The sequence below is a fragment of the Ictalurus punctatus genome, chromosome 10, assembly GCF_001660625.3.
Source record: "Ictalurus punctatus breed USDA103 chromosome 10, Coco_2.0, whole genome shotgun sequence".
NCBI lineage: Eukaryota > Metazoa > Chordata > Actinopteri > Siluriformes > Ictaluridae > Ictalurus > Ictalurus punctatus.
In genome coordinates, this window is record NC_030425.2 from 7,578,408 (window position 1) to 7,601,445 (window position 23,038).

Sequence of the window (23,038 nt, forward strand, 5' to 3'; positions counted from 1 at the left end):
AACATACAGCTGTCTAGTAGAGTATACCTTGTTTCCTGACCTTCCTGAGCCCAGTGTGAGTGTAAGTAGTAATGATAGCGTGATTACAGTAAGCACATCGCATTAATGGAAGTAGATGTTGTCCAATGCCGTCCTTGTACTATCGTATTGAAGAAGAGCAGTGTGTGTGTGTGGGCAGCATGCTCATCACTGCAGAGGGAAACACACACTGGGCTACATTAACAGAACTATCTGGGAACGAGGAGCCCTCTGTATTGCCTAGAAAGAAAAATGAATGATGATGCTGACATGTCCTGACACCCAGCCTGATACGGACACAGAGGCTTGAAACACAGTGTCTGCCGTATCTGCGATAGCACTATAAATTTAACCGTGCAAAATCTACCGACAGTGAAATAAAAATTAGAACACCACGACTAAAGCACGTATTTGTAACGCTTGAGTAGTATCATGTATGACTGCATAATTACGTAGTTTGGTTAAATAATAAAAAAATAAAAAAAACACAACACTTGATGCGAGTATGACATTTAGCTGTCGGACTTTGAGTGACATTCTGAAAAACAAGGTCTCCTGCAGGCTGGTTCCATCAGCCACTGCACAAATGGGCCAAATTAGCTCTGCATGGAGCCTGCTTCAGCAATCAGTGCCTAAGTGTGGGCCTCCTACTGACCCCAGCTCAAAAAGCAGCAAGAAATATACAAGAGGAAAGACATCCTCGGTGGAAATAAATCCAGGATAGCAAACAGAGTGATGATGTACATGGATAAAAGATTTTTAAAAATCTGTTACCATGAATAATTAAGTGTGGAGAAGATGAACCGATATCCAAAAGGCATAAAGTTAAATACGACAGAAGCAGATTAGTGTAATATTTTTATTTTGGACAATTTTAGAGTAAAAAAAATGGAAAGTTGCACCATGAAAAATCCGGGCACCCCAAGAGATTTGAACTCGGATCATTTTTACCACGCTCTCAGACCTTAATTAGCTCGTAAGAGATTAGGCACAATCATCATAGGAAAGGCCTGTTGATGCAAATTTAGAAATACTCTGACTCCTCAAACCTCGTCCCAACAGTCGCCAACCGTGGGCTCCTCTAAGCAGCTGTCGAGCATTCTGAACATGAAAATAATCGATGTCCACACAGCAGGAGAAGGCTATAAGAAGATAGCAAAGCGTTTTCAGGTAGCCTCAGTTTGTAATGTAATTAAGAAATGGCAGTTAACAGGAATGGTGGAGGTCAAGTTGTGGTCTGGATGAGTAAAAAAAAAAGATAAAGATGAAGATAACTGCTCGTAGGATTGCTAGAAAGGCAACTCAAAACCCTCATCTGATTGCAAAAGACCTTCAGGATGATTTAGCAGACTCTGGATTGGTCATGCACTGTTCCAGTGTCAAATATGACCTTCATGGAAGAGTCATCAGAAGAAAACCTTTCCTGTGTCCTTACCACAAAATTTAGCATCAGAAGCTTACAAATGACCATCTAAACAAGCCTGATGCATTCTGGAAACAAGTCCTGAGTTAAAATAGAACTTTTTGGCCACAATGAGCAAAGGTATGTTAAGCACAGGGGTGGATCGATCATGCTTTAGCCTTGTGTTGCAGTCGGTGGCATGGGGAACATTTCACTGGTAGAGGGAAGAATGGATTCAATTATATACCAGAAAATTCTGGATAATGATCCTAAACACACCTCAACATCCACCATGGACAACCTGAAGAGGTACAAGCTGAAAGTTTTGGCATGGCCCACACAGTTCCCCGACCTAAACATCACAGAAAATCTGTGGATAGACCCAGAAAGAGCCGTGCATGCAAGACGGTCCAAGAATCCTACAGACCTAGAAGTCTTTTGAAAGGAAAAATGGGTAAAAATCCTCTGAAGAAGAACTGGAAGACTCTTAGCTGGCTAAAAAAAAGTGTTTACAAGCTGTACAATTACAATCCTTTTCTGTTATTTTGAAACTGTAAAAGATGGTAATAAAAAAGTAGTGTTGCTTAAAATAGTGAAGAAATCTTTAATGTTATGCCTTTTGGAAATCGAATCATCTTTTACCCGTTTAGCCATTAATAGTAACAGAAAATTTGACCAGGGGGGCGCAAACTTTTGCTTGGCAGTGTGTGCGTGTATGTACATATGTATGTATACAGTATATATCCTCCACTAATATTGGCACCCTTGGTAAATATGAGCAAAGAACGCTGTGAAAAATTGTCTTTATTGTTTAACCTTTTGATCTTTTGTTAAAAATATGCACAAAATACTCTGCTCTCATGGAACAATTATTGGCACCCTTTTAGTCAATACTTTGTGCTACCTCTCTTTGCCAAGATAACAGCTCTGAGTCTTCTCCTACAATGCCTGATGAGGTTGGAGAATACATGGCGAGGGATCTGAGACCGTTCCTCCATACAGAATCTCTCCAGATCCTTCACATTTCGAGGTCCACGCTGGTGGACTCTCCTCTTCAGTTCACCTCACAGGTTTTCTATGGAGTTCAGGTCAGGGGACTGGGATGGCCAGGGCAGGACCTTGATTTTGTGGTCAGTAAACCATTTTTGTGTTGATTTTGATGAATGTTTTGGATCATTGTCCTGCTGGAAGATCCAGCCACGACCCAAGCATTTTTAGTAAGCTTTTTGGCAGAGACAGTCAGGTTTTCATTTAATATCTGTCCATGTTTAATTAATGAGTCCATAATTCCATGTCTCCTAACGAAATGTCCAGGTCCTCTGGCAGAAAAACAGCCCCAAAACATTAAAGATCCACCCCCATATTTAACCGTGGGCATGAGGTACTTTTCCATATGGCTATCTCTCTGTGTGCACCAAAACCACCTCTGGTGTTTATCTCCAAAAAGCTCTATTTTGGTTTCATCTGACCGTAGAACCCGATCCCATCTTAAGTTCCAGTAGTGTCTGCACACTGAAGACGCTTGAGTTTGTATTTGGATGAGAGTAGAGGCTTTTTTTTCTTGAAACCTTTCCAAACAACTTGTGGCGATGTAGGTGACTTCGGATTATAGTTTTAGAGACTTTCTGACCCCGAGACACAACTAACTTCTGCAATTCTCCAGCTGTGATCCTTGGAGATTTTTTGGCCACCCGAACCATCCTCTTCACAGTGCGTTGAGACAATATAGACACGTCCAGTTCCAGGTTGATTCATAACATTTCCAGTTGAATTTCTTAATTATTGCCCTGATGGTGTAAATGGGCATTTTCAATGCTTGTGCTATTTTCTTATAGCCACGCCCCATTTTGTGAAGCTCAACAACCTTTTCTCGCACATCACAGCTATATTCCTTGGTCTTACCCATTGTTATGAATGACTAAGGGAATTTGGCCTGTGTGTTACTTCATTTTTATACTCCTGTGAAACAGGAAGTCATGGTTTCACAGGAGTATAAAACAAAGATTTTTTTTGGTGTTGTGTTTGCAATTGTTTGATATCCATGAGCGCAGAGTGTATATATATATATATATATATATATATATATATATATATATATATATATATATATATATATATATATATATATATAAACACAGGTTGCCTTTGTTACATTTCACTGGAAGATCTAAAACTATTCAGTATGAGATGTACACAAAAACAGAAGAAATACTTTTTCACAGCACTATACACACATACAGTGTATGCTCTTTTGTAACCTTGTAACCAAGCAATTAAGCCTGAGTTAAGAGTTTGGGAAGGTGCTGTACCAGCATTCATGGCTTCATTTTACACTGCTTACACAGGCAAATATAAATAATCAGAGTGTAAATTACTTCCGAGTCCCACTAGCATCAAAGACATATTGTGGAGGGTGTGAAAGAGGTAGGGCTCTCTGTAGTTAGCCCACCACATTTCCCCTGGATTAATTAAATTGCAGCGCACACCTTTAGAAAGCCGTAATGATTATTTATAATACAATAAACAGTCTGAAAATGGGGCCGTTTATTGTACAGTCTGAAAGTAGAGTCTTTCATCACTGTAGATGCCTCAACTATCCCTCACTCACTGTCACCCCCACCATACAATCCTCTGGGGCATCAAACGAGTTTTCTGAATAAACAGTGGATCCTGATGAGTGTCTAAATGAGTGAAATATTAATTCTCTTCTCTTTTCTTTTGCTCCAGGCCACCAGTTGGCAGTGCTGCGTTCACGGTTGTGCAAAGAACTGGGTAAAAATATGCCACATCCATATGTATGTTGAGTATCTGTGGAATAAAATAAAAAAAAAATTAAAAAACTGTTATCTCAGCTTCTTTGTTAATTCTTGCACGAGAGTCAAACAACATGAACGGTCATATTAGCTTGTCTCTGAAGCGTACATCTTTAAAGTCCCCATGAAATCAAAATGTAAGTTTTGTGGCCTTTAGTAGGAATATGTTAGCCTTTAGGTTATCGAGTGTGCTTCAAAAAAAAATCACATTTAGATACAAGATATAATCATTCAAAATGTACAGTCTTTCTCTACCACCAATACAGAACCATTTTGATGACATCATTTTGCACTCTGCCTTTTCTGCCCAATCAAATGCTCTCTAGAATCTGAGGTGTCCCGCCCCCCCAACAGCTGCACGTTTCCTGGCTGTGAGGTAAGCTAAATGCTGTTGGATATTTAAAAACAGGGGAAAGGCCACTCGATATGTCTGGCCCAGACTCCCTGTTTCAGTGGAAATTACATCAACAGATCGAATAACACTGTGAGTTTCAAGGCACTTCATGGAGACTTTAAAAGAGCATTAAGTATTTACGCACCAACGTCTTGGCTGCCAAGGTGTAGCAGTACGACTCGATCACACCAACAAAATTCCTTCTCTACATTTGGGTTCCCCAACTGCAGTCCTGATCAGAGTCCAGCACAGTTTGGTGCTTGCTCTTGCATCTATATTAAATCCGGTAATTAACTTGCAAATTGAACAAGGTGCTGAATGAGCAAACATACTGGACTTAAGTCCTTATGGACTGAAATTTGGAAAAGGGAACCAAACTGACAGGCTATAAGCTACAGCTTAATGAGGTCTGAAAGAGACAATCCTTTTTCTAAAAAAAAAAAAGTCCTTTCATCATTCAAAAGATGTCTCGGCCAATTTACATTACCAATCATATTTTCCCCTCCTAATTCATATATGGACTGAAGTTGCCAAGTCTTGCTTGGGCAGTTTACACCATGATGGCATCAAACTTTCTGGCTCCTGGCAGAGTATCAGTACATCTCTGCATTCATGCACATATACGAGTGGCCTTGGCAGCTAAGGCGTAGCGAGGGCTCAAAGAAATAGTCTTAAATCTTACATACTACACTTTACTTTTCTAGCAAAAGTATTTTTTTTTTTCCGGTTGCTTTTGGTTGCCAAGACACTTGCACAAGTTATGCTGTAACAGTACCAACCTTACAGGCTGGCAGAAAAGTTCTGTCTGTATATTTACACACACATGCTATTGGCTTTGTCTGCCAAGGCTTAGTGCCAACACCTCCCGTTTGTGGCGCTACATTCTAAACCAAACGGCATTGTTTAAACAAGCCTTGTTTTCATTTTGGTATTTACGCACAGAAGTCATCCAATCTATCCATCCATTTTCTGTACCGCTTATCCTACACAGGGTCTTGAGGAAACCTACAGTCTATCCCAGGGGACATCGTGGCATGAGGAAGGAGTCACCCTGCGCAGGGTGCCAACCCATCGCAGGGCACGTGGAAACTCCCCGTACACATGGCAGAGGAGGGAAACGAACCCCCAATCCCAGAGCCTATATATATATATATATATATATATATATATATATATTATATATATATATATATATATATATAGGCTGCCACTGTGTAATGACTTCTGAGGTGATCTTTTTTTTCTAGGGAATTTTCTTCTGCCTCTACGTATTTACTAAACCATTTACTAAACATATTTACTATGGACTATGGCCTTCCACTGGAAAGCATCATGCAAAATGAAGACTGGGTTAAAGTGAGAACGTCTTATCTAACCCATTCTGTTCATGGACACTTCCTCCCATCGTGTAGATTCACAACACACTTAACTTAAAACACCACCTAGACATGGTCCAGCTGATGACAGACATGTATAGGATATATGGAATAGTTGAAATCTGCCAACATTTACCCAGAAACTGAATCCTACCCACTCAAATGTGGAGAAATATTCTGGAAACCTCAGACAGGAAGCTTTAAACTGTAGGTGTAGCATCTGGCGCCACTGGACCTCGGCTCACTGAGAATGTTCTTCAGGAAGTTTGCCCGGTGAGTGAATCTACTGAAGAAACTGCGAAGAGGAAAGAAACCAGTAGCTGCAAAATACAAGTACAACTCATTCAGTGTGAATTTAGGGCTGTGTCCCAAGCTGCATTCAGCACATTAATTAGAATGCATGAATAATGAACTTTATTGTGGACATTAACGCAACCGTCACAGTTACTCAACACCGAGTGAATGAGAAAAAGCTTTCTACTTTAATAAGAGCTCGTCTTCCAGCTAGTGAGCGAAGGTTAGCTGGCAAGCTTAATTCGTGATCCAGCACTGCTTCTCTGTTATGATGCCTGCGGCTCTGTATGAAGCTGCATCTAACATTTCAGGGAGGGACTTTGGCTGTACTTTTTTGAGGCAAAGCAACATAGGATGCATCCGAGTTGGTGTATGATGGCGTACAGGATAAATTTAAACACTCCCACCGATCTGAGCCAGCATTCTTAAACAGCATTTTAAGAATGGTGTTTTACGGTGTTTATTTCTCCTCTAACTCCTAATATTTTATTCATTAGTCTGGAGTTTGCTTAATCATTATTTCTATAAACAAACAGATTTATTTGCTTATTAAACATCTAAGCACTTAAGACTCGGTTGAATATTTTGCAGACTTCGCAGCCTTCCATTCTGAGAAGAGTGCGGCTTCTCTTGGCTCTCAGCTGGTTATGGTTTTCCTGAAAAGACCTAATGGGTAAAGTCCTCCAATTGATATGTGGTTGCATGGGACCTTACTGCAGCTACTGACTCGGACACGTTTGAGACGGAGCTCAAGTAGTTATCCCTAAGAAAAAGAATAACGTGGGTGAACTCCATGCATGATCAGTCAGTTCTCCACGTCTGTGCCATCAATCTGATTTCAGCCGTGTTTTCAAAGGGCTCAGTGAATCTTCTCTTAATGAACCGGCCCACAGTGAGGGTTCAGTGCCAGAAGACCAGGGTAGCACCCAGTTAAAGTTAGGCCACTGAGCTATATTAAGAACTCAGCAGCTTAGCTAAAGGCAAACCAACTGCTGATTTTTTAAAAGCAATAATAATTTTTAAAAAAATCACACGGGTGTTGATGTCACATGCCTACAACTCATAAAGAAGCTTCGTCTTTGCATCGTCACTGAACACACAATCTTGCATCATCTCGGGGTGCGCTTTGCACCAGCTACGCAATAGTTCATGGTATCACTGTCTAAATATGGCCCCAGTGATGCTTGTGTATGAGCTAGTGATGGATTTCTTGTCCCTGCATGTTCCACTATTGCTTTAGCATTGCCCCCTGCCAGTCTGGAGAGCATGAAATCAGTATACTTTCTACGAATCTCACCGTGGTTCAGTGTCAAAGTAGACAACACCATTATCATTGATCTCTTGAACGAACGAATGAACGAAAATAACCCGGAAGTCATGCATGGTGGTGTTTATGGTCTGACGCACAAGTCACACACTACAATTGAACAAATCCTTTCATTCTCATTTAAAAGTGCGGAAACAAGATGATGTCCACCGGTGCGCTGTTCCATTCACCACCTCTGAACGAACACACAGCCAAAACAGTGTTCAGTTTCTTTAATGGCAATGCTCCAACAAACCTACGCAATAAACTGCGGGACATATAAAAGTTAGTAAATACATGCAGGGCTTTTAATATATTTAAGGGAATATCCACAACATCGTTTTATCACAGGTGTCATGTTCAATTCGATAATACTGCATGAGATTATTATTAAATCAGGAAAAGACAAGATAACACTATGTTGACAAGAAAGAGAATTACAGGTCAATTAATTCGAAGATTCATTCGCTCTGAACAGAAGAAGAGATGGCACAACAAAACATTAAAGATTAAGAGAGATTTCCCTGTAGCTAATCTATTATGTAACCCTTTTAGCACGCACATACAAAGAATGAACAATGCATATTATATGTCTGTTTAATCAAAAGATAAAGCTGGTGTTAGGATTGAGCAAATACAAAAGCAGGAGCAGCTGCTGTCATATGGAATATGTAGAAATGATAACTGGATGCGTTCTCTCTAGGAGTGATGGCAATTGTCTGACCCTCGCTGATCAGACTTGCATTACATTAGCCAATCAAAGGTGTGCATGCACTCAAATACAGAAAAGAGTATATCATTCACATAGCATCTGGCTAGCCTGTAAGATTGCACCAGTAGCAGTTTGAAATGATGCAGCGGCTGGCTTTCTCACAGAAACCATGTGTTGGTCCTCACACTCTCAGGCTGTCTAGCTGCTATATGATAGGGGAGAAAACTATGGAGTGTGTGGGAACTAGTGGGCAATTAACGTATTAGGAGAAAATGTAAAAAAGGGAAGGGGGGGGGGTGAGATTTAATTAAAAAACTCATCACTCAACATGACTTGCTCGTGGTTTTTCTAAAATTGCTTTCCGAGCTCTTGGTCCTGAGCAAGCGTCAAAGGATGATTATTTGGAATTGAACAGATTATTAAGAAAATGGCATATTTTAGCAGCAAAAGCAGCAGGTTTATGGTTTAATTTTATGCATTGAATCCTAAACCCAACTATATATTTGTAATTTATCTATAGTATGATGTGCTATCGATATATCATTACTATCTCTGAGCCCACCATCACTACATATTGGGATGCGCAATTCTAAAAGATAAAACAATTCCCAAATAAACTATATTTTTTTTGAAAAGACATTTAATGAGTTTGCATAGAATAAAAGGATATATCCAAAGTGCACACATGTATTAAAGACGAGGTGCTGTAGCATTTAAACGCCATTTTCTGCCCAAGACCTCGGAAAACGTTCCGACAGCACTGTAGCGCTGGGTTGTAGAGAATAACTTTCTTCTTACTTACGCACACAAACCTCTCTACAAATGCACGTCTCCTTTTATACGTTGAGAAGTGTAAACTTTGTGTTGTTCTCAACCATTAACCATTCTTAAACAAAAACATCCTGAGTTGAACTATTTGGTCAATGGCAGCACTTCTATCAAAAACAACATGCCAGAGACATGTGAAAGGAAAGGCTAAGTGTCAAGACGTTTCTTCTGTTGTTTGTGTGCTCGTGCTCGTTTGTAGTCATTAGAGCAAAAGAGATGGTGGGCCACTATGAATGTATACGGAAGAGAGAGGTTAAAGAGCATTGGGTGATAGAGGTGAGGTTATCACAGGGCGCGGAGCCGGGCTAGAAGAGCCTCCACGTCGGTCTCTCCGTTAGCTGAGCAGCTGGGGCGAGTTTGCTCCTTCTCACGCTCTCGTTCTCTCGCTCGCTCCTTCTCCTGCTCCCTCTCTGGGCGGTGGGCTGATCTCCGTGCCGCAGATGAATGGGCCTCGCTCTCATAATGAGCCTCCTTGGAAATGGGGGCTCGCGCAAGGCTGAAATTGATATTCTGCCGAGACCGTGACCTTTGCAGAGGTACCTTTGTGTTTTCTGCAGGATGGAGAAAGGCAGAAAAACAGATGGAGAGAGAGAGAGAGTGAGCAAGAGAGAGAGAGAGAGAGAGAGAGAGGGAGGGAGGGAGAGAAAGAAAGGGTAAAAAATGAGTGCATTCTCATCAAAGTATTTATCCCTGTTAGCAGCTTTTAGAAAATTGGCTGTGAGAAGCCGGGGGAGTCATCAGACAAATGAGAGGCAGCCCAAGGAAGAGAGAAGGTGTCAATCATCGAACCATGCAAATGACACCTGTGGGACAACACTAACATAATTAAATCGAAGCGTATCCTTGTACAAGTAGAGGATTGCACCATCACCCATTCTCCTTCCTACAGGAAACCTCTCGCCTCACGTGGACAAAAAGCAGAAGATTAGTAGTCGTGTGATTTCTATTTAATAAATCTCTCGCTGTGGAAGAAGCGCACCCTGGCCTTCGTCTCTCACCCCGCTTGTCTTCTTCATGAGAGTATATTAGCTCCGCCCTCACGTGTGATCAGAAATGCCAGCCCTCTGGACTTCTGTGCAACACGGATCATTAGCCAAAGATGTGCTTGATTGACTCGACCACCAGCATCTTAAAAAAAAAAAAAGGTCTTTCACTGCCTGTCGGTTCTCTCCACTCTCCTCATTCTCCCTCTCCCCATCTTAGAGAGCATAGAGAAGCTGCCATCTCTTATGGATTAGAGCCCTGAGCGGAGTGCATTTAAACTTTATCTGGCTTAAAGGGAAGAAAGAAACAAAAATGGAGATGTAGGCAGACAGATAGCAGGCGGAGAGCTTGGATGGTGAGAAATTCATATTAATGTGACCTCGCATCTGAACGGAGCAGAGGAGTAAAGTGTTTTTCATCCAGCGCTTTCCGGAGTACGAGGATGTGTTGTCAGATCGACGCCGGCTTCCAGCTCGGCCACATCACTCATCACACGGCTGAAGCTACTGTCTCAGATGCAGATTAAAAAAGTGACAGGGGCAAAGCTGGATGGGGTTGTGAAACATCACAGCTGCTTTGATAAATGACAAAAGGAAATGACAACACTACTAAACAATACTGAGGCACAATTTCCTGTACCGGAGTCTCACCACCACATAAATTGCCTGTATTTAATAGAGTTTTATAGAGCTGTTCCAATTCTGTCTGAGGAGGCTGTGAAGGTCAGACTCATCAGACCTCATAATTTTCCAAGCTGCTGTGACAGATATAGCAAATGTCCACAGACAGACGCTCAGCACGGCGTGAACTACAACTAACCCTTCACTCAAGCTCAAACTTTGCACAAGCAGGCCATCAACTACCTGTGACAGCTACATCACTTTATGATTGAATGGCATTTCAATTGCAAATGAAGCAGTGGGGAGTGTTCGAGAGTACTGTGAAGTCTGCACAGCTCGAAGATGAATGCTATGTGGGCTATACAGGGAGCTGTACTGGTGGAGCAGGACAATTAAGGCTGTATATGGAGCTGCAAGTCTGTGTTTCCATTCCTCTCTCATTACCAGTGTGTATGACTACATGCTCGTTCGGCACCGTGTAGCACTCGCTGCCCCATGCTTCAGGCCACACACTTCAGTTTACCCTTCTTATTTTCTCCCACTCGTTTCATTTGGAGCATTTAAACGTTATTTTGTCGCATTTTGTTTGACATTTGACTCTGATGATATGACCAGGCTCTGTTTGTGTGCGATGAGGATGATTTAATGAGCCTTTTTAAAAGCCGCCTGAAAACTGGATGATAAGACCGCATCAAGCCTGCATTTGGACAAGGATCTTGAGAGGAATGCTCATTGCTTGCCAATCAGAAGACACTGAGGAGGATTTAGTTAAAATGTGAGAATGGTTTCAGCCTGAGAGACAGTTTCACTGCCTTTCAGATCCTTGTATAATCCATTTGAAGCAATTCTTCACAAGATTTTGAGGACATTTCATCCCTCACAACAATTGCAAAACATTTCCCAATTTCAGGCTGGTTTTAAATGATCATATTTTCAGATAAACCTGCGGTATGGGGTATGTATAACTCATTTTTAACCTTTTAACCAGGTCATATACACTCTGCCTTTGAATTATAAACTACGACCTCAAAAATTTCAAAAACGTTGGAGCGCTGTGTGAAATGTAAATAAAAATAGAACGCAATGATTTGCTTGGCACTAGACTGTGGAGCGTGGCTGTGAGGATTTGTGCTCGTTCAACTACAAGAGCATTAGTGAGATCAGGCACTGATGTTGGGTGAGGAGGTCTGGGGTGCAGTGGGGTTGAGGTCAGGGCTCTGTGCAGGACACTCAAGTTCTTCCAGTCCAACTTTGGCAAACCATGTCTTCATGGAGCTCGCTTTGTGCACGGGGCATCGTCAGGCTGGAACAGGTTTAGGCCTTTTAGTTCCAGTAAAGGGAAATTGCAGTGCTACATCAAAAATACATTCTTTTGTCTTCTGTGACATTTAATTGTGTGGTTTCAACTTTGTAACAGTTTGAGGAAGGTCCACATATGGGTGTCATGGTCAGGTGTCTCATAGCTTTGGTCATATAGTGCATCACAAGCACAAGACAATATTCCTTTCTGAGGGTCAGGAGCACTGGTTGAGACTGAGTCATGATTATATAAGAATGTGCGGTGTTTTGTTCTGGGCAAAGCTTGCACTGTGGTCACCATGATGACTGAAGGATGACTAAGGATAAAAAAAAAAAAATGCAAACATAAATTAAAAAAATAAAAATGACATTCTGTCTGACGGTCTCTCACATTCTCAACATCAGTTAGAATTTTATAAATCCTGTCATGTGGGTCAAGACTGATGTTAACCTGCACTGATTCACCTATCAATCACAGTGACCAAGGATACCATCCATCCTTCAAGCCATTCATGCTCATTCAGTCTCTTTGGGAGTGTTAAGATGGCAGTTCTCCCACACAGCATGTTTTGACATCATGGATGTCACACTTGCCTTTTATCAGCGCGTGTGCCACTCAGCTCAGTGCTCACAGAATTTTGCTCACGTCCGGTGCCAGCTAGCCGACACTCATTTTTCTCTCCAAATAGAACAAGAGCGCAAAACAGATTTCTGACTTGTGAGATCATTTTCTCAATTTGCATTTGCACAGAGGCTCTAGAGAGAAGATGATTTTTCATCTCTTTTGCTCACAACGCCCTCCCCCCAAATCAAACGAAAGCAGTTGAAATAGTTCGACACAACGAATGCTTCAAGTGGTTTCCCCAAATTCAACTGAAAATGCAACTTATAACGACTTCTCCAGTTTCTAAATTATCCAACCCCTGAAAAGAATTCCTCACAACAACACAAATATGCAAAACAGGTGTTGACTGAAGCAGACCTGATGCAACTAATCAAGGGCTTCATTAGTTGCACCAGGTGTGCTTGAGCTGGAACACATGAAATACCTGAACTGGCTAGGGGTAAAAAATTCATGAAATACCTGGACGGGGCAGAAAAAGGACGCTATCAATGGCCGCAAGCAGATTTGTGAGAAGGCAGGTTGTGAAAAACCCTCAAGTGACTGCAGAAGACCTGCAGCAAGACTTGGTGTAACAGGCACTGAGGTTTCAGTGAACACAGTAAAGCGCGTACTAAACGCAGAAGGTTTCCATGCCAGAACTCCAAGACGTACACCCCTACTGACCCAAAAGCACAAGAATAATAATATAAATAAGCCACAGAAGTTTTGGGATTCTGTTCTGTGCAGCGATGAAACAAAACTGGAACTTTTCGGCTCGATGGATCAGCGGTATGTCTGGAGAAAGAAGAATGAAGAAAGAACACTCTGTCCACAGTCAAGCATGGTGGTGGCTCGGTGATGTTCTGGGGCTGCTTTGCATCCTCTGGCACTGGAAACCTGCAGCGTGTGGAAGGCAAGATGGATTCATTGAAGTATCAGGAAATCCTAGGAGAAAACGTCATGCCGTCTGTGAGGAAGCTGAAGCTTGGGCATCATTGAACCTTCCAACAGGACAATGATCCCAAGCAAACCTCAAATTCCACCAAGGCTTGGTTGCAGAAGAAGTTCTGGAAGATTCTACAGGGCCATCACAGTCACCTGACTTGAACCCCATAGAAAATCTCTGGTGGGATTTGAAGACGACGGTTACAGCACACAAACCCAACAATATTACTGAACTGGAGGCCAGTGCTCATGAGGAACGGGCTAAGATTCTTCAGGAACACTGCCTGAAGATATGCATCTTGTTGCAGCAGGTCATAACAGCAAAAGCGTGCTCTACTAAGTACTAAAGATGATTGCCACGAAGGGGTTGAATAATTTTGAAACTGGAGAAGTCATTATAGTTGCATTTTCAGTTGAATTTGGGGAAACCACTTCGTTGTGTTGAACCATTTCAATCGCTTTTGTTTGACTTGTTCATCGCAAACAGCTGAAAGTCTGTACATTTTGACAATAAACCTGATTTGCAATGGGGTTTGAATAATTTTGATAATGATAATAATTATATCTACCATATAATGGAATGACTCGAGTACTTTTTTTTAATCAGCAGAATCAAAAAGTGGGTGAAACGATGACAGCACAATCGCAGATAGCGAATACTAATTCATCAGTAAAAAAATGTGTTATTGGATCAGAAAAAAAAAGTTATACATACCACTCAGTTCTTAATATGTTAATCTAATTTCATTAGTGCTTAAAAAAAAAAAAAAAAAATCTATACATGGTCTAAAGCCAAAAATGGTGTTTAGACAGAAAAGAACAATAGCAAAACGGGGCAAAGTGCGTCTCAAGAGCCAGCAGTAAAGCAATGCAGGATGATGTAATGCTACCGCTTGATGACTAAATCTAGCTTAATGATCGGGCTCTCCTGCCGGACCTCTCATTTTCGCTCTCTGTGAAGTCTCAGCACACTCGTTTATCTACATTTGGGCAATAAAGAAAGAGGGGGGATGGCACAGGGTGACAAAGTTGGGGAGGATCAGAGCTAATTCTGTATGAGGGTGGATTGAACCTGAACCACCAGTCATAAATAATACCTTAATTGATGCCTAAAAATGAGTCAGGACAGTGTGTTTGAGTGCATGAGGGAATCACTGAATTTGTGTGTGCGCACACGCACATGTCTAATACCCAGCACAAAAATAAAATGGTGAAAGAGGGGAAAAATGACATTAATGATACAAAGTGGTGATAAATCTGGCAGAGAAGGAGGCATTAATGTCAGGCAGAGGACTAGCAGAGCGATGGCCTGCACATTTTCCCCACGTCCATGTGAGTTAAGCAGTAATTAAGCACATTATCACTGTCATAGCACATCCATGACTGCTCCTCTCCCCACACTACCTCACATAAAACACATATTTATGCTTCTGTACCGCTTGATAATTAAGGCTGGAACCCAATTAAGACAGAAATGAAAGGGTGAATAGGTGAGGGCGTAGAGAGTGCTGAGGTTGGAGTGGTACTATTCTCCCAGGTGTGTGCAGGAGGAGCCCTAATACCTGCTGGGGTTATTGTGACTCATATCAATGTGCATCCTGCTGCTGTACTGGGATTTTGTGGGATTCGCATTGTGAACCTGACACCACGCCGGCTATGTGGAAACACAGAAAGGGAATAAAAAATGCTGTGGATGCATAAACAGCATAATTTACAGGGTTCCCCTCTAGCTCCCTAGGGAAGACTCTGAGAAAGCATCCACATGCACACATTGCTTGTCTGTGTCTAATAGACAGCTCTTTGTGGTCGCGGTACTGTGGTCGTATTGAGTCCTTAACAATAAGCTGCAGCGGGGAGTTCTAATCCCAAAGCATTCAGCTCCGTTCTAAAATTAATTAGAAATTAAAATGCCTTAATGCTTACTTGAACCCAGGGAGAAAAGAAAATGCCAGCAAATGATGTTTGTTTAGGGGATAAGGAGATTGACGGAGACTGGAATAAACTGTAGTTGATAAAGCGTTTAAGGACTTTCAGATAAAACATCTGTAGCTATAAAGGTGATCTAGAAGAATTTTTCAGTTAGACAATATAATCAACGCAGTTTCTCACAACACAAAACCACTCAATGATATAAGGATGTAAAGTTGAATTTAAACAATATGACACATTATGATGTCAAACAGAATGTGTGCAATAGCCACAAATCCTTCAATACAGTGCTACCTTGAATGCACACACTATAGGCCAAAATGTAGGCTTTTGTAATGAATAACTAGCCTCTTACTTTTAGGTGTTAATATTAGCTTCTCAGTTGAGAGATTTCTGAATGGTTGAATTGTAGAATTTTGCTTTTTAGTGCAGTTTACACGTGTGTGGTAAAACTAACTATTTTTAGTACGGTGAAAGGAATGAGAATTCATGGTCATGCTGAAAAGCCAAGACAGTTTTTTCACATTTGCATAATAAAATATCATGATGTTCTAAATGAAAACACGTAGAAATAGACCTCTACAGCATCTCTGCGGATGCCTCCACTGTCAATAAGTCTAATCCTTCTTGTTACAAATTTGTATGTCTGAGAAGAGAGAGAGAGAAAAAAAACAACAACTTCAAAAGATTGAAAATATACTTCAATAGAAAGGAAACTATTGAGAAAGAAAAAAAAAAAAAAACTATTTCAAAGATTTGACCTTGCCATGACCTTGACCCGTTAATCTCGAATGGCTGGACAGAAGGACAGACAGCAAAATCGTAGATAGCCAGAAAATGGATCTCGACTTCTTGAGCTTGAATGTTGAAGTAACATCTTTGTATGACAAGAAGATGGAAGCTAATAAAGAAAACCTATTTCAGGCATTTGAACTTGTAGTGATCTTAACCCTGTTTGGATCATTTCCAAAACTGAATCAGTTCTTCTGCTGGTTAAAATGATAGTTCCATATAAATCCTACAAACATTCAACCACTCTTAAGATAACAGCACTAAGAATAATCTCAGGTGGACACATGGATGGTCTGAACGAGGGATGGATGGACAGACGAGCCGCATACATAACTACCTAGTGGAGGAGACATAAATGTATGCCAAGGTTAGTCTTGGTGAGCTACACCAGCAAGACTCATCTGGAATAGTTATCTGAGAGATGTCTATCATCTTCACACATCTAAATATCGATATGTTTGCCAGTTCTTCTTGGCAGAATTGTTCAAGCTCTGTCAGATGAGATTGGTGAGCAGCAATTTTCCTGTCATAGATTGTCAATTGGATTGATGTGTGGGCTTTTCAGGGCCAGTATAACACAATCAGGCGCCAGTGGAGCTTGGGTAGTATGTTTAGGATCTCTCTCTTGGAAGGGGAAGTCCTTCCCAGTCTGAAGAATCTAGCAGACCAGAACAAGCTATCTTCTGGGACTGCCCTGTATTTGGCTTCTTTCACTTTACTCTAAACTCTGATCAGATTCCCAGTCCCTGCTGATGCAAAGCCACCACCACCATGCTTTACTGTGGGGATGGTGTTCCCAGAGAGATGAGCAATGCTGGGGTTCAGCCAAAAGTAGAACTTTGAGCCAATTTACCCCCCCCACACACACACACCTTTTGGAAAAATCCAAACAAGATTTCATATTGCTTCCCCCCCAATAATGGCTTTCTTCTGACCACCTTTCGGTAAAGCCTAGCTTTGTGGAGTGTTTGGGCTATGGTTGTCCTATGAACAGCTTCTCCCATCTTAGCTGTGGATCTCTCCAACTCCTTCAGAGTTACCTTTGGCCATGGTTGCTTCTCGGACTAATCCCCTCTTTACCCTCTTACCGACTTTTTTTTTTTCCCCGGATGACCTCCTCCTCGATACAGTCGACAGTTGTGCTATAATCTTTTTTATTACCAAACCTTTATCTATCCTTTGATACTTGACCAGAACTTTGTGCCAGACTTGTTTTGATAGCTCCTTAATCTCCATGATCCTGTTCATGTTCTCTTGACATATAATCCCAATTAAATCCATTTCAGTTCCAAGTTGTAAGACTACAAAATGTGGAAGAGTTTAAGAGGGTGTATATGTATATCGTGCACTGTACCACGTTATTAAACCAGATGTGATTATGTTTGCTGCTTCTGCATGTTGCAGGGACGCTCTGTTGATTATTGTAGCTTTTTATACTAGCTAGAAGGACAAGAAGTATTGGACTGTGCACAAATAACAACTTTACCTGATTTCTGCAGTTTTCTGTTAGCATACCGCCACTAACATATGTACAAAATACAGGAGCACACCCTGCACTGTTCATGACATGCGTGTAAAAACAAAAGTGCCGTGGAAGTCATTTCTGGCACGGTACACTGGGAAGACGCTGCTGTCAATCAGTATGTGATCTGAGACGCCTTCCGATCATGCAGATTTTAATTATATATATATATATATATATATATATATATATATATATATATATATATATATATATATATATATATATATATATAAATAAATAGGAATATATATTTATTCAATCTACCACTGGTAAATTCTTATTAAGGAAAGATTTATTTAAAAAAATAAATAAATAAATAAATAAAAACACAACAATAACATCTGAACCCATATTGCTTTAAAAATTAAGAGAATAATCTGAGTAATAAACCAAGTAGTCAGTTTTTCATCTGAGTTCTGAGCTGAAAAGCAGAAAGTGCAGCCATCAGCAGCATGCTATTAATTACAGCACACTGAATCAAATTGCAAACCACCCCAACTAAGTAAAGAGCAATGAGGTTAGTCAGACTACAAAACACTCGTGGATTGCTATTGAGCAGAGGCGCTAAAAGCTAATCACAGCAACATGGCCCACGCAGAACCGTAAACAGTTAGATCGACTGTTTGCATACAACACAGACAAGTTGCCATTCAGAAATGCAGACCTTTTACAAATCTACTTCCTCTGTCCTCTCCTCTCCAGTCAGTGGAAGGGTGTAGACAGTGCGCTGTCTCAGTTCTCCAGGCTCGGGACAGAAGGACGAGGTGATGGCATTGATCTGACTGGCCTGTAATAAATGAACGCTCAGTGACGAAAACACAGAGCTGGGCCAGCGAGCAAAACGACCGCTGGCTAAGAGTAGCTCAAGCCTGCTGGCAAAAGCAAACATTTCATCTCATGACTGATGTCTTGCTTAAAGTTTCAAACATTATTCTACGGAGGGAGATGCATTAACAATCCTTTTGATAAAATTACAATACAGGTTGAAAAATGTTATGCCATATTTAATCCTATTACGAAAGGAAAGCGATTATATATACATATTATAGTTTGTAATGTGTTTCTAGAGCTTAAGAAAAAAATCATAGGATTTCAGACGTACTCTGTATAAAAAATGATTCCCAATCTTACCATGCCATGAATCATACTGCTACAGAGCCTCTGAGGTAAAACAACGGTTATTTTGTTGCATTGATTTCTGTCTCACTCATATATTAAGGCCGTGAGTTAATATTTCGGGGCCACAAACGAAGTATCTTCCTTCCATCCATCCATCTTCTAAACCGCTTATCGTTCCTTCAGGGTCACGGGGAAACCTGGAGCCTATCCCAGGGAGCATCGGGCACAAGGCGGGGTACACGCTGGACAGGGTGCCGATCCATCGCAGGGCACACAATCACATACACATTTTCAACCCGTCACATTTCATGCTTTCAAAAGAGGGTTCAAAAACCTATTTTTTAAAAACGTTATACTAACAATAAGCATTTTGCAGAAAGACGGACAAAAGTCTGAGAAATATAGACACTCACTTTGTCATAAAAGCGATGCCTTTTGAATTTATACGGGCTATATTTAGGACGTCACGACGCTTCAGTGCTGCGTCACGTCCGTAACGTTTTCAAGACTTTATAACATATAATAATTACCAATACAAATAACTTCAAACTTTCTGCACAAAGATCAACAACTCATCTCCCTTCTTTGCTCTGAACAACCATAATAATATGTTACGGACGCTTCACTTTAAATCGTACGCACCGGAGCGCAGTTGTTTAGCCAGATGCTACTGATAGATGACGGACTTATATTTCTGCGATCTGTTTCTGGCTTACTGTATATCGAAACATTTCAGAAATTTAATTCATTCATTTGTACTAGTAACATAAGACAACATAACAACAACAACAACAACAACGAGAGCACCATGGGGATTAACAGATCACTAGAATGTTACCGTTCTGACAGAGACAGATGAACAGGTGTGCACACATGTTCACTCAGTTGATCGCTTACATCCTACCATAAAGGACACACCTGACGTGTATAAATCATGAAATTGTTAATACTACTAGTGATCATTTTGACACAAAGCATAATACTGTGATTGTTTGGGCGCTCGATCGAACATGGCTGAAAACAGTGCAATCATTTTGACACATGATTGTGATTTGAACTCCATACATCCATCCATCCTCCACACCGCTGGTCTCTGTAGGGTCGCGCTGATGCTGGATCCCTGTGTCTCACGCCGTAGGCAGGGAAACAACCTGGACATATGGCCTGTCAGTCCATCACAGGGATAACACACAAACACACACTCGTTCACACTCGCACTCACACCTACGGGCAATTTCTCAAATTCACCTTACCTGCATGTCTTTGGACTGTGTGTGTGGGGGGACCGGCGATTTCAATTGTGACGTGATAAATATTTAATATCGCTGCTGATCTAGCTTGCAAGTCTGTGCCTTTCGCGGTGTCATGAACACACCAAAATCATGGTGTCTAAACTGAGCCTTGAACAACGCCACGCTGGTTACACCTTAACAGCATCAGACACGCTATGAACTTGATATATAACCCATAAGCACTTGCGGTGCTGTGATTTCAGTTTAAAGTCGACTAATTGTGCAGCCTTACCATATTAATGTCTCAGAGGTCAAAGTTTGGTGGTTTAAATACCCACCAGAGGTCTCTGTTAAAAGTTTTTAAAGCATGTTTTAAATGCTTTTCCATAGTCCGGTAAGAGCTGCTTTCAGAACAGTCACGTCCGTAACGGAGAGATTGTCACGTCCGTAACAATGGGGAAAACGAAAAATAAATAAAACAAATATTTCATGTTCTCTGGAGAAGCCAACCCTTCTCCACTGGGTCTGTATTAATACTTGTGCGTTGTGCATTTTATTTCTCAGAATTCCGACAAAGTATCTTGCCTCACAAAAACCCGTGTCCTTTTTTTTTTTTTTTTTTTTATTTCGTCACGTCCGTAACGCAGTTATATTTCCCTCGTCTAATATAGAAAACATTTGTACAGACTGATATTTTTCTGATCTCTGGACATCAGGGGTTTAGGAAAATATAAAAAGATGGTTCAGTATACTGATAATAAATAAGAAAATATTCTCCGAGTGTTCATATTTCACGTCCACAACGCTGGAATTGCTCGGAAATGCCTTACTTCATACATGTTCATGGTCATTATTTGGTGGGAAAGTCTAGTCATTTGAAGAATTCTCTTAAAGTGACATGGTCTAATAAAACCACTGACTCCAGGATGTCTTTATGCGTCATGCCATCGTCATGCTTAGGTTCCTGTGGCCACAATCGTCTAATTCAATTTATTTCTTATTGTTTTGAAGTACAATTATTGGCACGAGTTAAACATCGCACGGCCACAAATTAGACTCGAGACGCTTCGCTTGTGACCTTAATGTATTAATTCACGGCCACAAGAAGCTTAAATCATGGCCGCACGTTAGTAGAAACATATACAGAAGTCACCTCAGCAGCTCTGTATGCTGGATTCTTTGTTTTCTGTTGATATATATTTTTTTTTTCCAAACAAAGAAAACAGGCTCCGCCTCAGCCAAAGCAGAGCTGCTCAGATCTGACAGTCTCCCTGAAACCCACAAAGCATATGTAGGTTGAACAGGTCTGATATTCCTGCTACATATTTCCTGAAATTTGAAGATGAGCTGTCAATAAGTAATAAGTAATTTATTATGCTTGATAAATCAGCTCAGTACGCGCGGACCACGCAGGCAGCTTGGCCAGCTTCAGCTGCAGCGAGAAGGATTTCACGCTGAGACCGAGTGCTGCAATACTGTCATCACATAAAAGAAAGAAAATGCAAGTTGTAAGATCTAAAGGTCGCTACATTGATCATATCTAACACACTCACAACGTGCTGAGAAAAAAATACAAAATTAGGAGTATTGTGTTTCACCCCAAGACAAGGGTTCAAAAAGAATTATTGTCTCTTTTGAAGTACTGAGCCTTGCCAATTCCCCCTCCACCACCGCACTCGTTCTGAGTCAGGCTGCGTGCTGCCTCGTTGAGTCACCAGGCTGTTCTCTTAGCTGTGCTGAATTCGACAGGTCTCGGTATGCACATCCAGCCTTGTGAAACGTACTTATGAATTCACAACAGCCTAGAGTCATGCTCCATATTTCATTGAAGCTGAATATTTAAAAAGATCAACCCACTCAAAACCCCATAAACCATTCTTAGTGAGGCCTCTCTGTCCTAAAAATGAAATCTTTTATGCCATATTACATTACATCCAGCTGCACGAGGAGCGCTACCTTCCTTTCACGAGCAAGGCCTTCCTGGTATACAGGACGTGCGCGTCAACAAAACATACGCTCTTCTTCTGCGTTTCCTCTTCACAATATGGCCGTTTTTACACGGTCCTCTCCTGCTCTTTCACACACTGCAATAATGCATCTGAGAACCGCTTTTCCACAATCACACTCGAACCAACTGACTTTCAGAACGACATCTAACTGAAGCGACGTATTTATTTCGGTGGTTTTGCCAATTTCCTCAAGCTTTTCCCCTTTCACTTGTTCTGTTTGGTGTTATATAAAATATAAGAAATAGTCACAGCTCTACTGCTTTGGCGTATGCATATCTGCCCCATCACAGCATGAAAACATTATCAAGACAGAGGTACCGACATTACTAAAAAGAAAATACTACCAGGCAGAGACGAACATGACCAGAACTTAAAACCCCTAAAATATGCCATTGAACAAGACATGGAAGCATGATCAAATGTCCTGGTCCAACTGACATTTAACTGCATTTAACTGGATCTGTGTTTTTATCCAACCATCTGAGAGCATAACCGTACTAAAATGAATACAATGGTGGCTTAGTGGTTAGCACGTTCGCCTCACACCTCCAGGGTCGGGGGTTCGATTCTCACCGTGGCCCTGTGTGGTCGGAGTTTGCATGTTTGGAACGTAGGATGGAAGTTGCTCGTTTTATCGTTTCCCGAGCGGAGACGCAGGGTTCTTGCTAAGAAAGTGAAAGAAAGTTGGAAGCTTAGTGGTGGTGGCACCATGCGACCGTGCTGCAGTTCGTGTACAGTTTTTTTTTTTTTTTACTTCTGCTGATTGTATTCACGCTTCAAAATTAATAAAAGCCGTGTTCACGTGTAAGAACCATAAACTTTGGCTGGTCCCAGAGC

General features: G+C 41.1%; 1 protein-coding gene across 3 annotated transcripts in view; it reads right to left on the reverse strand.

Moving 5' to 3' along the window:
• Nucleotides 1-7,821: 7,821 nt before the first annotated feature.
• diaph3 (diaphanous-related formin 3) overlaps nt 7,822-23,038 on the reverse strand; it is a 361,935-nt gene continuing 346,718 nt past the window's right edge. For all 3 annotated transcript variants that reach the window (XM_053683159.1, XM_053683158.1, XM_053683157.1), the window contains one exon: nt 7,822-9,694. In XM_053683159.1, the coding sequence (XP_053539134.1) occupies nt 9,429-9,694 (266 nt within the window). In that variant the 3' untranslated portion in view covers nt 7,822-9,428. The remainder of the gene's footprint in view (nt 9,695-23,038) is intronic.